We start from the raw sequence: 17,938 nt of genomic DNA, 5'->3' as shown, positions 1-17,938 counted from the left end.
CAAAAGAAGAAGATATACAAGATCTAAGCCAACAATTGAAGAGGTAAACATCTAGATCTGATTCTATATGTTAGTTTTGTTGTTTATATGCTAGATTAGGGTTTGTAAGTCTTGGAATCAAAGCATGTTCAATAGTGAAACCTAGATCCAAGCATTAGGGTTTGTATGAGCACATAGGAATGTTTCTTATGCATAAAACCCATCATTTTTAACCTGTGAACTTACCAACTATTTTTATAGTTGACGCTCGTTTTACATGCTTTTTCAGGAATCACCTAGTAAGAGGCACATAGAGACACAACAATTGTAGGAGATTTTGCATGTGTTGTCTTTCAAATACATTGTAATTTATTTTAAAAAGTTGTTCAAAGTCATTGTAAATTGTAATTATTTTTAATAATATGGTTGGTGTTGTCTTTTAACTTTTGCTATGAGACCCGTTGTACTGTGGCGTCCCACGTTTCTACTTTAATGGGGTGTGACATACAAGTCTATACGCACGACGTACAAGCCATTTAGCGTGTACGTTTAGCGTACAACTGAGTACGCCCTGCGTACTCAGTCTGTTGGGTTTTGTGTTTCGGGCTTTGAGGTTGGACCTTTCTTTTGGGCTTGAGTGCTTGGGCTCTTGTTGGGCCAACTGAGTGCAAGTGTTTTGGACTAAGATAATGGGTGGGATTTAGGGTAAGGCCCATGTAAGGGCTTGGGCCTAATTTGGAAAATTAGGCCAAGTATGGGCCTTGAACAGTTAGTTGGATTTTGGGCCTTTTGGATTATAGGTTTCGGATTAAGTTTTGGTCCAAACTAGGTCAAGGGTAAAATGGTTTTTTTACCCTAATTATGGACTGATAGCTATGGTTTGGAATCCAATTATTAATTGGATATTATTTGGTATTCATAGCTCGGGGATTCGTTGATTCGCAACAACAACGAGTGTAGGATCTTTTATTTGTCGATTGAGGTGGGTTTCCTCACTGGATTTAGCAGGTCCAAGGCACCAATGTTGGCCCTTATTGTTTATGTTAGGATGTTAGGAGTCTGCGTAACCCTTGCATGTGTTATGTGCTGCTATGTATACCGGGCGAGGCCCGATGACTGAATTGTATACTATTGTTTTATGATCGTTATATGTGTTAGCATGATTATGTAATATATATTGTATGTGTATAGTGGGCGGGGCCTAAAAATAACATATCTGTATACTGAGCGGGGCCCGAAGGAGGGCGGGGCCCAACATGTGATTTGTTATGTATTGTATGGGCTAGTTTTGGGAACTCACTAGGCTTTGTGCTTATGGTTTTTAGTTTATGTTTCAGATATTTCTAGTTCCAAGGGGAAGAGCTCTGGATGACTGCATTGCACACACCATATAATTACATTTTTATGATTTAGGTCCCGTTTGATAATTGCTGACTGAGAAAGTGCTGATTGGGAAATGTCTGTCTGAGTAAGAAATTATGACTGAGTAAGAAACCGTGTTGTTTGATTGTACATCCGACTGAATGTGCTAACTGATGCAAAATGACCATTTTACCCTGATGCTCTATATATTTTCTATGAAATAATAATAATAATAATAATAAAAACAATAATAATAATAATAATAATAATAATAATAATAATAATAATAATATAAAATGTTTGAGCAACTAAAACAAAAGAAAACTTCTAGTTTAATGGTAAATATGGTGGTTTGTGAGTGTGATGTGATGGGTTTGATTCCCAGCATCCTTTTTTCCACTGTCGGATTTTAAAAACTCATGCTATTTTCCCTCTTTCTCATTCAGATCTTGCTCACCGAGTCAACCACCTAAATTTTGTTTGTCAAACAACTTCAACTAAGGTCAACAAAAAATGTCTGATCTAACTCGGTCAGACACATATCAAACAGGTTTGATACACTTATTTTATTTGGACTATATCAATGATATTTTTGGAATTCTGTTTTTATTAAATTAAAATAAAATTTTTGGGTGGTATTTTTGGGACATTACACCTAAAGTCAGTCGATTATAAAAATCCTGCTAAGGGGATGAAAGAAGATAATTCTTCACCTAATCGATCAAAGACGACCAATAAATTGAAGCTGGATTAAAGTAAAAATGGGTAAAAAATTAAAACTATAACTGATTAGTTCACGTCCAAGAAAAGAAGGCAAGGAGAGAAGGAAGCAACATCGTTTATGGTGGTGTTCGTTGCTGAGCAGAGGATAGAGGGGACGCAACCAACGGTGGTGACATCTACGGGTTTAGATTGGGAAAATGGGAATATGAGTCATCAAAATAAAAATATATATGCGTTATACCTATTTACAAGTCGAGTATACTATTGATTGATTCCTGATTTTCAGGAACAAAATTGGAATGTAACGACGAAGGAACAAGTGGATTTAATTGCACTGAGAGTTTAAAGGAACAGAAGAAGGGGCAACAACGACAATTCACATACATGATTTAGGTTGGAAAATAAGTTGGGATGAGGCCGATCAAATACCACATGACATAAAGTTACTCTAATAATCTTTTTATTAGAGTAGGATTTCATTTTCAATGTTTCAATTCTATACATTATTTTTTACGGATGATCCGTTTGTACCTAAAATTTAGATGGAAGAAAATGAAGATCAGATTTGGTTTAAGATCAAGAAAGATTAGATGGTAAATGAGCATTGACAAGTCTTTTTGAGTGCTATAACTTTTAGGGGGTGTTTGGGATCCTTTTTCAAGGGGAAAATTCGTTTTTATAAAATGACCTTTTGTAAAGACATTTTTTCAAAAGATATGTTTAAAAAGTGTTTGAGATTTCTTTTGCTTTTCCACCTCAAAAGTTCAAAAAGATACAAAAAGTCACGGATGTGTGACTTTTGCAAATGCTAGTTTTTATATTTTGATAAAAGTTGATTTTAAAAGTATTTTTCCATTTGTCAAACAACTTTTGGATTTTTCTAATTTTTTAGAAAAGTTAAAAATAAAAAACTGATTTAAAAGCAAAAACAAACGCCGTAGTTACAAGTTTCAAAACCCTCCCTGCTCCGAGATATATTGAGAGAGTGAAAAAAAGGGGGGAAAAGTGATGGAAACGGACGACTGGGGTTTTAGCGCGGAGGAGCTTGATTCCCTTGAAAAGGATGCTCTCAATCGGATCGCTCAACGGAATGCCACCACCGCAACCGCAACCGCCACCACCACCACCACGACCACCACCGCCGCCAGTACGAGTACCAGGGCTCATGCCCCTTCAACGTTTTATCATGGCTCTCATGCACGCCCGATACCTTCGCCTGTCAAACCAGTCTTTGAGTCTCGTCACGCCCACAAGGTCAGTATTCCATTGGAATTCTCTGTATCTCTCTCGTTTGTGTGCTGAGTTTCGTATTCGCCTCATGTCTTGAATGTTATTGCTGATTATTTCAACTTCATATTGTATACATCTGCGAGCGAGTAGTTCGATTTTTCTATTATAATGTGTACCCTTTTAGGGCTTAAAATATTTACTTACTAAGATTGGGAACACAGAACACATGTAAGAGCGTAAGTCTTGAACATTCTGAGGATTTCTGAAACTCGTTATTTGCTAAATGCTAGCAAATAGATCAATGACCATTTATGAATATCCATTGATCCAATTGCAGATACAGTTTCTACTACATTTATCTGATTAACTGGCACCTAGCTTATCTAGGAGGATGTGGTTTTTACACAAGTGGATGATGCTCTAAAGTTTTGTCATTAGGCACATAGTAAGTTGATAAGGGAAGACAGCACATGTAAATGGATGAGAGTTGGTGAAAGATTAAACCTTTCTTTGTTAACTTTGCTGGAATAGAAATCTGATGCGCCATGGATGCAAAACAACCCATATGTCATTCACAACATTATTGATAAAGTCTCTCATCTTTATTATATTGATTAAACTCATAAACTTTATTTGTCTTATTCAAAATCATGTAATGTTGCCAGAAGGACAAAATTACCTATTTTTGAAAGACAAAAAATTGTTAGCCTGTCTTACAAAGACTCGGTGAACATGTCAAATTAGATGCATAGCCATCACTCTACAAGCCTAACAACCTGCTAAATAAAACCTTACAACTCACCAAGTGAACTCGTTCATCATCATTTGGTCAAAGATTCTTGATGGTGGATTGGTGGTGCAGAGTTTAAAATCTTCCCTTAACTCCTTTTAGTTGTTTAGTCATACCAATGATGTCCTTCAATCTGATAAATATTCATTCGTCAGTGACTTGAGGATGCTAGAGCTACATGGTACATGGTTTTTGAACATGCAATTCGCTGACTATGTATCTCTCTTTTCCCAGACTTGTATGTTAGAAACCAAAAGCATGTGTGATGTGTTTTTTTTTTTTTTGTTTTTTTTTTCATGTCTGATTTCTTTGAGGCAACGTTGATTGCGGAAATGTTGTCTACAAGATCATAATATAACCTTCAGTTAGAATGTCTATTTCCAAACTTTGGTGTCAATGTCATAACCGCATATGCGCTGTGAAGTTTGAGAGTGTAACAGACTAACAGTGAACGGTTTCTTTGATGACCACATATAGTTGTTCTTAATTTGAAACAAATCTTCAAAAGTTGTTCATGGTCATTGAGATTGTGCTCTAAATCTAATCACAGCTAGTAATTTGTAATATTAGAAAGAATTTCTGTTTTTAGTCACAGCATTTCTGGATGGAAGTGGAAGTAGTAGTATGCATTGTTGAAATAGTGTCCCTTAGATCACTTAAGTGTGTTTGTATTTGGAAAATAGGTAAATTCTTTGCCAACTGCTTCAGCAAATCCATCAGCAGGCACTACACGAAAGGTATCAGGTGAGCGTGACGTGAGCTATCTCCCACAATTTATTTCTTAATAGACCACCGTGTTCATGTGTCTTTTGTTTGTTTTTCTAGGAGATGATACTTCAAAGACTCGTTCCATTAAGTTTTTTCTACATGCGAGTGGAAACGTTGCTGCAAAATTTGCATATGACCAGGTACTTATGTTGTTTTGTTTCTTGTTAATTTTGTCTTATTCTGGGCTTCTAGAGTTGTCTCAATCTTCTCAGGTACTTGTGGGAGCATTACGTAAGGTCCCAAAAGCAACATGGAACGCAAAAGAAAGGTTCTCTCTTTTGCATTTCACATCATTTTGTAGATTTTTTGTTTAGAGTATAACTAGTATGTCCTGTCAGTGCAGATTGTGGATCTTTCCTTTATTATCTTTACCATCAGCAGAAAAATTTATTGGTGAATTATCTGGCTCCAACATTGAGGTGCTTTTTGTAGTTACACTATTTTGCAAATGATGCTTTCTATAGAATCTTGTATATTTTTGAACTTGTCTAATCAATCAGATCTCTACACATGGTTTTTGTATTGTTTTGTGCTAATTAGTTGTGATTTTACAGGTGGAAACTCTAGATCCATTGTTGCACCGTGCTATTGCTGCTGCCTCTATTGTTCCAGATCTTCAAGGTAGAAATATTTGTTTTAATGTTTTATATATCAGATGATATGATTGTTAGTCAAGTAGGGCTTATTGAGGAAAAGGGCAGGAGTTGGAACATATGAAGGTGTTATCATCATTATTGTTGTTATCCTTTCAAAAGCAATAGTTTTAAAATCTGCTTTCTTTTTATTATATACATTTTATCTACCTTTTACAAAAAAGATATAACATATCAACCAATAGGCTACCATGATTTAACAGCCTCATATCTTGATTTTGATTTGACCCGGTTCTGGTTCCATTTCAACAAAATGCTCCTTATATCTCATTGTTATATTGAATTATATATATATATATATATATATATATATATATATATATATATATATATATATATATATATATAGGGTTAGGTTATTATGTTCTAACTATATATTGTGTGCATGTAGGATTGATTCTGGACCAATCATTTTAGTTATATATATATAATGAGTATTAATTAAACCTTCAACATTTAATATGCATTAATTACTTTCTTAAAATAACTAAAATGATTGGTCCAGAATCAATCTTACATGCACACAATAGATAGTAGAAACATTTGAACCTAACTCTTGCTCTCTCTCTCTCTCTCTCTCTCTCTATATATATATATATATATATATATATATATATATATATATATATATATTGAACTTTTAGTAGTATACATCTATGCATTGATACGAACCCATCCCATACTAGGCCCATATCAAGCCATAAACCCAAGTGTAGATTGTAGAACTCACCCTTAAAGGCAGCATGTAGGAGGAGAGATTTATAAACAAGCGACCAACTTAATTTACTTTCAACCGGCCGATGTGGGATCGTAACATACACCAAGTGGCAAGTGTTATTGCCATTCCTCACCCTGATTAGCTGCTTTTTTTTTGAAACATTAAATCCACCATAAAGGAAGGTAGGGGATGCCTACAACCTAACCTTAGTCATTAGATATTGCTTAATGCTTCTTGCTTGATAGATTGTGTAAATAACATTCTTCATTATGAATGCATTAAATGGTGTTAACATCTAATGGTTTCTGAGTTTCATTTCTGGTTGTTTACTTGATTGCTAGAAGGGTACAATACAATGCTATTTTTTACTTGATTAGCTTACTAGGCTTACTAGCTTAGTTGAGTTTTGCAATTATCCATGATTTTGAGTTTGATGATTCAATTTCAAGCCCAATGCTACTGATTACTTGACTTAGAATTTATATTTATATAAAACCGATATCCTACCACGATAATTGGTATATCAAATCTCGGCCCTTCACCGATATTTCATTTTTGACTGCGATAACTGCTTAGTGCTTGATAGAATTGAATCAAATCTATTGGCATTTTCTTGTTCTGTAACCAGTGTGTTCTATTTTATGTTTTTCATGTTTTTGCGTGTTGTTAATGTTTTGTTTATGCTATTCGTCAGATCGCTATGACTTGATGCCTGATAGCATAAAATCAAAGCTATTGCCATTTCAGCGAGACGGTGTCAGGTATGTAATATTATTGACTAATTTGTGTGTTACTTGGTCAGATACTAATCATCTAAAGAAATCATGATCTTTTTATTGCAGGTTTATATTGCAGCATGGAGGGCGTGTTCTCCTGGCTGATGAAATGGGCCTTGGAAAAACTCTTCAGGTAATATGGATAAAAAAAACTCAGAATGGTCTGCAAGATCTTTAAAAAATCATGTAGGATAAGGTGCTTACATCTTAAGGCCGTGTTTGGTGCGCTTAAGCCAACTTATTTTTTGAGCTTATTGGAATGTAGTTGTAGTGTTTGGTGAGACCACTAAAGTAGCTTATAATATAAGCTAGCTTTCTAAAAAGCTATTGATAAGCTCATGGGGCTTTTTCTACAACTTTTCCAAACGTATATGCTAATTTTAATTATATATCTAAATGTCCTTTTCTGACATTTTACTTTGCCATCTAGCTTATCGGCTAATCTGCCAAAGCCAAACACAGCCAGCCTAATAAGTGGTTCTTAATTTTTGGCAGGCGATTGCTGTAGCCTCTTGTGTTCGTGACTCATGGCCTGTTCTTGTTCTTACTCCATCTTCATTACGGCTTCAATGGGCTTCTGTTAGTTTTCTCTTTTACCTCTTGCTTCCTATCCTATCCTATCCTATAAATGTAAACAACTTACACTTTATTTTTCATGCTTTACACAGATGATTCAACAATGGCTAGACATCGCCTCCTCCGATATACACGTATGACTTCTTTTTTTTTTTTTTTTTAAATGAGAAATGTGAACATGACATCATGTTTTTTCATTATATAACGATTGTTGTGATTTTTTTTTTGGCAGGTGGTTTTGTCTAGTTACAATGGGTCAAACAAGGGTGGGTTCACAATAACGCGATCAAACACCAAAGGAGATATAAGTCTTGATGGAATGTTCAACATTGTGTCATATGATGTCGTGCCCAAGATTCAAGAGAGTCTCATGAGTTCAAATTTTAAGGTAACCATTTGTACTTCAAAATTCCAATTACAATCTTTTTGTGTCATGAATTGATATTATTAAATGGTTACTGTTTGACCATCACATTTATGTATACAAAAGGGATTGTGTACCTCATGACAGTGGTGCCTACTTTGTACATGATAAAACATACAGATAGCAATATGTAGAATGAGACCAGTATTAGGATTATGTTTCTAAGGCTATTCAAACTGACATCTGAAATCTGACTTTGTGATCTTTTTAAAAATATAAATACATATTTAAGAAAAAACAAGTAACATGTGCATGCCAATTAGCTTTGCATCCCTTGGGATTTTGTTCATATGCAATTTTTTGTTAATAATGAATTCTTTATATATAGTTTGTGATTGCGGATGAGTCGCACTTCTTGAAGAATGCCCAAGCCAAGCGAACTACGGCATCTCTTCCTTTATTACAGGTCTCTCTCTCTCTCTCTCTCTCTCTCTCTCTCTCTCTGTTATACACACACACACTTGCTGATGTGTTTATTGTTTTCATATATGCAGAAAGCTCGATACTTAATGTTGCTTAGTGGGACTCCTGCTTTATCTCGACCGATTGAGCTGTTCAAACAGGTCATAAATTCTTTCCAGACTCCATATTTTGATTTTTTTCTAATCAAATTTAATATTATCTGTTCTCTGAATTGAACCCTTACATGTTTTGACAGCTTGAAGCACTGTATCCTACGGTATATAAGAACGTTCATGAATATGGCAACAGATATTGCCTGGGTGTAAGATGGACTTATTTTGCTACCAGTATCTGTTTTCATCATATCTTTGTGAGAAAATTTAATGTAATATTTTTTCCAGGGTCATTTTGGAATGTATCAAGGTGCAAGTAATCATGAAGAACTGCACAACTTGATGAAAGCAACTGTGATGATTCGAAGACTCAAAAAAGACGTTCTCTCTGAGCTACCTGTCAAGCGCAGGCAACAGGTATCCCATTAAGTTTTGATTCTTATTAATATTATTGATAAGTCAGAGAAACATATGTATATGTATATATATAAAACTAGGCTACAAAAATAACTTCTCATAATCAAGAACCAACTAATTAAACTAATGTTATATACTCTCTTATATGTGATGTATATAAATATAACTAGTTTTTCTTTTCCTAATCATATGTGTTTATATTTAGTGGAGCAATGCTCATCCTTTTTTTTTATTGTTTTTCTTGTTCCTAGGTTTTTCTGGACCTGGCAGACAAGGACATGAGGCAAATTAATGCTTTATTCTGTGAGGTATTCTAAACTTTTAGGCGTGTCTTTATTCTATATATATTTTTTGTTCTTTCATTTCAAATTAGGAAACTGTCATGTTTTCTTAAAATTGTAGTGATTATTATCACTTCTTTTCATTATACAGTTGGACGTTATAAAAAACAAAATCAAGGCCTGCAAGTCCAAAGAGGAAGGCGAATCGCTTAAGCTTAATGAGAAGCAAATCATAAATAAGGTGCACATGCAATGCAACAATCTTTAAGCTATTTTCTAGCATCTCTCTTTCTCTGTATATCGTTATCATTTATCCGTAAAGACACCACTCCAGTAAATTCATTTTGAACAGGAATAACAAGTACTTGACTATTTTACCCCTAATAGACTAACTTACAGTTGAGTACCTCAGTACCCAGTACTGCCCGGATGACCCTACCCTTGTAATATATGCATACATGTTTTTCATCCGTATACAATATGTCAAGTGTTTGTAATATAATATTTAATCTGTATGTTAAATTTTTTTTGCTTGATGGTCAGATCTATACAGAATCCGCGGAAGCCAAAATCCCTGCTGTTCTGGATTACCTGGGAACTGTCATTGAGGTACGTTGCCATTACTGGATGGAATGAAATGACAGACAGAAGGAATGGAATAGGCATTAGGCAAGGAGATAGAATGAGTCATTATCATGCTTGTTGGCCTGTAGGAACATTCCAATCCATTCTATAATAATGGTCCACTCCATCCCATTCCATTCCATTCCATTCCATTCCATTCCATTCCATTCCTTTCTTGATTCCATCATACAGAACAGAACACAACACTAGCTTATTTTCTACTGTTTATTTTCACTCTGCAAATTATACAATGCTTCATGATTTTACGGTGCAGGCGGGGTGCAAGTTTATAGTGTTTGCTCATCATCAGTCAATGATTGATTCAATACATCAACTTCTTCTTGTAAGACCAGACCAGAGCGCGTTTGGTATTTGTGAATAGGTTTCTAAAATAATTAGATTAGATTCTTATTTGCTTTGCCTAATTTCCAGAAAAAGAAGGTTGGTTGTATTCGGATAGATGGTGGTACTCCAGCAGGATCAAGACAATCCTTAGTCACAGATTTCCAGGAAAAAGATGCCATAAAAGCAGCAGTGGTATATATAATTAATAATTAATAATTAATAATTTATATTTGTATTATAAAAAATTTGTTTGATTATTTATTTATACTTGCTCTGTTGTGTTGTGTAGCTATCTATCAAAGCTGGTGGTGTTGGGTTAACTTTAACAGCAGCAAGCACAGTAATATTCGCAGAGCTTTCTTGGACACCAGGGGACATGATTCAAGCTGAAGACCGTGCTCACAGAATTGGACAGGTTTGTTTTTCTAAATCTGTCAACTGAAACACCTTTTAAGAAAATGTTGTTGGGCGTTTAATGCAAGAAATAGCAATGTACTTACATAATCATTCATATGTTTATTATATTTATAAATCCAAAGCAGTTTCCACTTGGGTAGGGTAGAATAGATTTTTCAATGTATAATAATGTCCTAATAAGAAACAAAATTGCTATATTGTCCTATCTAATTAGAATCAAATTTGGAGTAGAATGCCATCTATGATGGCCTGGGTGGGTTTTTCTTTCATACTATAATGTCCCAAAAAGAAATAAATTGAAAGTACAATGCTATAATGGGTCGGTTTTTCAAAGTAGAATGCCTTGCCTTAATAAGGAAAAAAAAGTTGAATTAAATTTGGATGCTATAATACACATAATAAAGGAAAGCAGGTTGCTATTCCTTGAAGCATTTTTTCTAACTTTTCAATTGTATTGTACCATGCCATGATGTCCTTTTTTTTTGTTAATAAGTGTGTGTGGGTATGGGTATGGTGGAAAATTTATAATTTAGTCGAATAGGAGGACCTGAGCTTCTTCCTATTAATAACACACATGGCTTCTGATTCTGATTTTGTGGTTTGGTGTGGGGTTATGCTTTTGCACTTGCAGGTATCATCAGTGAATGTATACTACCTCCTGGCAAGTGACACAGTCGATGACATCATATGGTAACAAAACAAGCCCATCTTATAAATCCTAAATCATGCTTTGCTGGCTGATAAGTAATTGAAATCACTTTCTTTGTTTTTTCTCCTTTCAGGGATGTTGTGCAAAGCAAGTTAGAAAATCTGGGACAGGTTTTTTCCTTTTGCTTCTTTTTTTTTGGCTTATATATATATATATATATATATATATATATATATATATATATATATATATATATATATATATATATATATATAAGTGAGTTATGGACGGTGATATACCTAATTTTATGCAGATGCTGGATGGGCATGAGAATACACTGAAAGTTTCAAATAATAATACTAATAACCAGCAGCAGCCAACAAGGATGATAAGTAGTAGCAGTAGCCCTTCAAAACAGAAAACACTGGACTCATTTGTGAAGCGTTGTAGTTCACACAATGCGGAGGCAGACTCCAACCACAAACATCCCAGGCATTGAGATTTGAGAGGTAGAGGTAGAGAACACACTATATATACGTATTTTACTTTTGGTAGGAGGGTTTTTACTTTATAAGGTATGTATTACTATTACTATTGCATGCAGTGTCAAGCGTGTATAATATAATTGTCTGCATATAGTTTTTTTTGGTAGCTTTTCCACTCATTCTACTCTACTTTCATGGTCAATTGTAACAACGAAATTTTCAAAACAAATTTTTCATTTTTCAACAACCAAATTCATATGAAAATATTCTCAAAAGTATCCAACAATAGATATCAAATCATGTCATATCCCAAGATCACAAAAATCAAATCCTCTCTCTAGTGTGTACGGGTTATGCTGGCGCCTTTCCACGGTCCTCGCTAGTACTTGAAACACATAACGCAACAACTATAAGCATAAATGCTTAGTGAGTTCCCCAAAATACCGCATATAACACATATGCCACTCGAGGCTATAATACGACCCTCCGGTCGATGTGTCTCAGCGGGACCCTCCAGTCCCGTAGCTCGTTGGACCTTCGGCCCGGTCATAGCTCGTTGGACCCTCCGGCTCGGTCTGTATTGTTGGACCCTCCGGTCTGGTCTATAACATCATACAACATACATATAACACATAGTAATCTCATACATAAGACATAAGACCCTCTGGTCAACATATAATACCACTCTAGGTAACGTACAGTGAGAAGACTTACCCCGTGTAACTCGGTGACTCGGAAATTTTGAACTCGGGAAAATAAGACCTAGCCTCCGCCTAATCATATGAAATAATCACTTGTCATCAACATAATTCCCAAGGCTAGACCATTTCCTCTAATCACTCTCAGGAGAGGTAAAAGACCATTTTACCCCTTACTTAGCTCAAATACACTAAAGTTGACCAAACCCTAAAAGTCAACAAAAGTCAACCCTCCGGGTTACGCTGCGCGTACCAAACGTGTACGCTGGGCGTACCCGGAGCCTTCACAGAATCGGGGTACGCAGCTCCTTACGCTGCGCGTACTGGGATTATGCCCAGCGTAATGCCCAACTTCCTCATCCAACTCATTTAGGTCTTAAAAGGTTAAGACTTTCATCCCAAAATTCAGATCTGACCCTTCTAACATGACTTAATCCATAAAGTTGAAGCCTTTAAGCCTTTGCATGGCTGTAAAGGTCACTTTGAGCTCAAAACACCTTTCCTCTTTCCATAATGAAACTATAACTCATGCATGCCACAAGATCTACGTCCAAGACTCGATTTTTATGACTCTTCAACATATATTACACTAGAAAAGGTCAGATCTAAGCTTATGGAGACTCTTTGCACAACAAGTCTCCAACTTTGAACCAAAAACCCTAAAAATGGTCCAAAAAGCAAAACTCATGAAGAACAAGGAAAGCTTTGAGCTTTTTACCTCAGGAAGGATCTCCAACCACTATAGAACTCGGATCTACACTTGTTCTTCAACTTCTAGCTCCAACAATGGCTCTTTCTTCTCCTTTTTCACCTTGAAAAGACAACTTTAAGCTCAAAAACTCACACACAAGCTAAAGCACGAATCTTAGCTCTTCAAGGGCTCTCTCAAGGGTGTATGGTGGCTAGGGCAAAAGACTACATGTTCCTTTTATAGTGCAAGGCCACACATTAGGGTTTTGCATCTGGGCCGGTTACGCCCGGCGTAACCTTGGGTACACCCAGCGTACCCGGATGACCCGCGTACAAATTAAGCGTGCGAGTATGCGCGGCGTACCCCCAGTACGCCCAACGTACTCACCCATTACTTCTTTCACTTTAAGGGACTAACTAGCCAATTCTCCAAAATAGAAGGGTTATAAAGCTAACCTGGATTCCGGGCTGTCACAGTAATGTTTTTGTTAGAATGTTTGTAGTGCACTTGTATTTATGATCTCAACGAAGGTTAGGGTTGCAAACTACTTGAGGCTTTATCAAGTAAATAAGTCTATGGAATGTTTAGTAGAGGTTTCTGAAAAACTTGCAAGGAGAATTTCAGACTCTTTTAGGTAACTCAAAACCTATCTTTCCACTAGCACTCGGTATTGTGATAGAAGCCAACCTCAGGTAACTCAAAACGTGTGTTGTTAAAGAAAAAAAAAAAAGAAAACAATACTGATCAAATCGGAATCTATCGGGTGGCTTAAGGCTTTGTTTTATAGCTAAACAAACCTAAACCTACTAAAAGACTTTAAATAATGAAACTCCTAATTGGACAATGATTCTACTGACTTAATCTTTACTTTGATCCTTATCTCTATTTCTCTTGTAGATTTGGCCCTACTTGCACACTTTTCGATTCATATCAATACCCCTACCTCGAAAACTCACCTTTTCCTCAAGGTGTAACTTAGGATACCTCTGTTGCATCAACAATGAATCTTTCTAGGTTGCTTTATACATAGGAATCCCCTTCCATTAGATCAACCACTATTGTTTTCCGTGATTCTCCTTGTTGCCTAACACCCTTTCAGGACACATTAGCTCTTTCACTTGACCTAATAAACCTTCTAGTAGAGTAGCTTCACCCTCTTGATCCCCCACGCTTTTTTAAGTTGTGATACATGGAATATTGGGTGGATAGGAGAAGTTGGTAACTTTAGTTTATAAGCCACCTGTCCAATCCGACTGATAACTTCAAAAGGCCCAAAGAAACGTGGGGCAAGCTTCTCATTTTGCTTGGTAGCTACTGTAGTTTGCTTGTAGGGCCTAAGCTTTAAGAAAACTGTATCTCCAACTGCAAACTCCACATGCCTATGCTTTCAGTCTGCATAATTCTTCATAAGTTGTGCCCTGATCAACTGTATCTTTAATTCTTGTGACACCCTGTCACGGTTACATAGATATTCGTCCACATCAAAAGTAACAGCCGCTCTCGATCATAGCTAAATAGGGTTGGCGGATCTCGTCTGTAAAGAACCTTGAAAGGTGTCATTTTAATAGATGAATGATAGGATGTATTATACTAGTATTCTGCCTACGACATCCATTTAACCCACTCCTTAGGTCGTAAAGAAGCAAAACAACGCAAATTTGGGCTAGTCAATTTAGAGACGATAAGCGTCAACAATGACTTTTTTATATAGGATTATTTAGAATAAATAATCTTGACCAAGTTATAGTATATATCACAAGGGTTCCGTACATATAAAGAACGCCGAAATCCGAGTTATAACGAAGAAGTTATGACCCGTCGAATTTTACGGCAAAACTAATACGACACCGGGAATCGTAAAAAGTGAATTTACGATAAAATACTTTCTAACCTTAGCATTCTAAATGAAATTCGTAGTATATGTTAAACCGAGAGTGTGCATAGAAAGAACGTTCAAATCTGACTTCGTATGAGGAAGTTATGATTTTTCTAAGATTTAGCATAGCAGTGCATAGTCTGAAATTTGAATTTTAGATCGGTCGATTTTTAACCAAAAAATTCTAAACGAGAAATGAAGATATCGTTAATAGGAGTTCAACGATAAAAAGACAGTTGAAAACGGAGTTCGTATGCGAAAGATATGGACGAACCTTAGTCCCTACTCTTCGAGCGCGACGAATTCGATACAGATTTGTAAATTCGAGATAGAACGAGAATTAACCGATGGAATCTAAATGAAAGTTGTAGTACTTGTAAATACCAATGCGTGGATATAAATAACGTCGAGAATAGAGCTCATATGTTAAAGATATGGACGAAACTTAGTCACTACTCTTCAAGCGCGGTGAATTCGAATAAAGTTTTGTAAATCTGAGATATAATGAGAATTAGCCAACGAGGTCTAAATGAAAGTTGTAGTAATCGTAAATACCAATGCGTGAATATAAAGAACGTAGAAAATGGAGCTCGTATGCGGAAGATACAGACGAAACTTAGGGCCTACTCTATGACTGAACCCCTATAAATAAGAGATGAACTCTTCATATTTTCTTCACACCATAAGCCTTTCTTTCTCTCTCTAACTTCTCTCTAGACTCCTTAAACCCCCCTAAAGCCTAGGAAACTTCCATAGCGCTAGAAGAAAGCCCCGGAGCGCACGAAGGCTCCGAGAAAAAGAGCTTTTCGGCTCAGAAGCTTTGCTCCAACGGAGCCCGATTTTTAATAAAACTCGCTGTAAGTGAAATAAACCTACCGTACTTTAAATATAGCTTATATTTAAATATAATATCGTTATTATGAACCTAGAAATAAGATTTTGTCAGTGATTCAAAGTCGTTATATTGATTGATCTACTTATGGGAATGATGTCTAGGCTGTGATTTAGTGAGGTATTTAAAGTGAGATTTCCAAACAATATATTTCGTATACCAAACGGACCCTACCTCCGATATGATCCTACCTGGTTGTTCCTTACTTGATAGATCATGAAGTAGACTTTGAGTAAATGATGAATCTAGACTAATAATTAGTTGCAATAAAGATTAGACTAAAAACTTAGCGATAATAATGCTAGGTTTCGTCGAAGGAAAAATAGAATCGTTAGAAGTGGAGCACTGCCTGAGTTTGGAATCATCATTTTAACAAGTGAGTGTATAGTTACTTTCATCTTACACATAGATATAAAGTATTTTATATAAATTATGTGCTATGTGTGCATATTATCTGTTTATTTGAGATCTATGTTGGATAAACAATTTTATACATGTTTTAAGTGATTTAAACTGTATATGTATTTTATATCTACGAATATGTTGGGTAAAACATGGGTAGATGAATGAGGAGGGATGAAAGAGGGTATAAGTAAACATTGGTGACTATGAACTTAGTGCCAATTGTATAAACCATGACTATGGACTTAGTGCCTAAACCCTTGTGACTATGGACTTAGTGCCTATTGTATAAACCCTGGCGCCGTTGCCGGGACACGATGTTACTAATTGTTTATACCAAGATTTTTGTGAGCAGGTACATCTCTATCGAAAAAAAAGAAAAAAACAAAAAGCAAAATGTGTGGCTTAGAAATGAATACTCCTTACATTAAGGAAAAACATTATGAGTTATCCCAGTTAGTTATTATGATTGGAAATGACAAATGTGTACAACCCACATCCCGTCCGTGTGGTATTTGCACTCAAGTGGGGCACCCAACCGATATGTGTCTATATTTACAAGGAGAATGTGAAGTAGTGCAAGAAATGGGAAGTTACTACTGGCCAAACCAACGGAGTTATGATCAACCTCAACACGATGAATGGTGGGACAACAACCAAGCTTGGGGAAACAACCAATCCCAAGCTTGGGGAAATGACCGATACCAACAAACTCCATAGTTCCAACAATCATATCCTCCACCTCCTTAACAAAATGAAATGTTGAACATGTCCTTGGAAGACATTATAAAAATCATTTCCAGTAATACCCAAATCTTCCAAGAAACAACCAAAGCTATCCTCAAAGGCTTAGAGGAACAAATTGCACAACTTGCTCAATTTGTGAGTATATTGGAAACTCAAGGCAATTACCATCGCAGATTGAAGAGGACCCAAGACATACCGTTTTTTCCATCACCTTGAATGATGAGAAATTTTTTGATGACCCAAGATTGCAACTTGAAGACATGGAAGAGGAGGAAGAAGTAGAAGTGGATAAGGTTTTCAAGGAAGAAGTAACAATTAAGAAGGTTGACATGGAAGTTGTAAAGGAGGTGTTCGAGGTTGAAGAAAGAAAGGCTGAGCCACCCACTACGAATGAGAAAATTATTTCACTGGTAGACCAACCACTAGAGCCAGAAATGATAAATCTGTCGGACCCTTTAAAGGATACATATCCCGAGAAGGAAGACACCTAATTGGTCATCAACTCAACCACCCTACCAAAGAAGGAAGAGTTGATCACCGTACTAGACAAGTACAAGAAAGGGGTCGGTTGGACGATTGATGTCATCAAGGGTCTAAGTCCAGTATGGTTTGTTCTATTTGAGGAATTAGTAAGAAGTTTACTAAGTTGTAGACCCCCAACATTCAAAGAATAACATATTTCGGGGGCCAAGTCGAGCTAAAGACTTTTGAAATATGTGTGGCTAACCGAGAGGCAACTCGAGAGTATTTTCTTTCCACTTTTTCTTTTATTTACTTTATTTTATTTGTGCTGAAATATTTTTGAGTATTTTTGAGAGTCCATGCAAAACATTTTCCATATCTAAAAGAATGAGAGGGAGTCATGTGAAAAAAAAAAACGGTTTTTTAGGATTACAGAAA

The 17,938-nt window shown here is 36.0% G+C and overlaps 1 protein-coding gene across 1 annotated transcript; it reads left to right on the top strand.

The window, feature by feature from the left end:
• Positions 1 to 3,011: 3,011 nt before the first annotated feature.
• On the top strand, positions 3,012 to 11,898 carry LOC111914212 (uncharacterized). Its single transcript, XM_023909992.3, has 24 exons — positions 3,012 to 3,318; positions 4,768 to 4,828; positions 4,910 to 4,992; positions 5,065 to 5,120; positions 5,196 to 5,271; positions 5,407 to 5,473; positions 6,918 to 6,984; positions 7,066 to 7,132; positions 7,495 to 7,578; positions 7,668 to 7,709; positions 7,808 to 7,963; positions 8,328 to 8,405; positions 8,494 to 8,562; positions 8,658 to 8,723; positions 8,803 to 8,931; positions 9,183 to 9,239; positions 9,364 to 9,453; positions 9,756 to 9,821; positions 10,111 to 10,179; positions 10,269 to 10,373; positions 10,471 to 10,596; positions 11,230 to 11,288; positions 11,381 to 11,417; positions 11,561 to 11,898. Exons 1-24 carry the CDS (start codon positions 3,073 to 3,075, stop codon positions 11,744 to 11,746), a joined length of 2,142 nt encoding a protein of 713 aa, XP_023765760.1. The 5' UTR covers positions 3,012 to 3,072; the 3' UTR covers positions 11,747 to 11,898.
• The last annotated feature ends 6,040 nt before the right edge of the window (positions 11,899 to 17,938 follow it).

This window comes from Lactuca sativa, chromosome 6 (assembly GCF_002870075.4).
Source record: "Lactuca sativa cultivar Salinas chromosome 6, Lsat_Salinas_v11, whole genome shotgun sequence".
Classification (NCBI taxonomy): Eukaryota; Viridiplantae; Streptophyta; class Magnoliopsida; order Asterales; family Asteraceae; genus Lactuca; species Lactuca sativa.
This window is presented reverse-complemented; position numbering and strand designations above follow the sequence as displayed.

What these genes read in the sequence shown, in the direction of transcription:
- LOC111914212 (XM_023909992.3), top strand. Translation starts at nt 3,073, where the DNA reads ATGGAAACGGACGACTGGGGTTTTAGCGCGGAGGAGCTTGATTCCCTT. An exon ending in GCAACAGATATTGCCTGGGT is followed by an intron (nt 8,724 to 8,802) that starts GTAAGATGGACT and finishes TATTTTTTCCAG; the next exon opens with GGTCATTTTGGAATGTATCA. An exon ending in GTGCTCACAGAATTGGACAG is followed by an intron (nt 10,597 to 11,229) that starts GTTTGTTTTTCT and finishes TTGCACTTGCAG; the next exon opens with GTATCATCAGTGAATGTATA.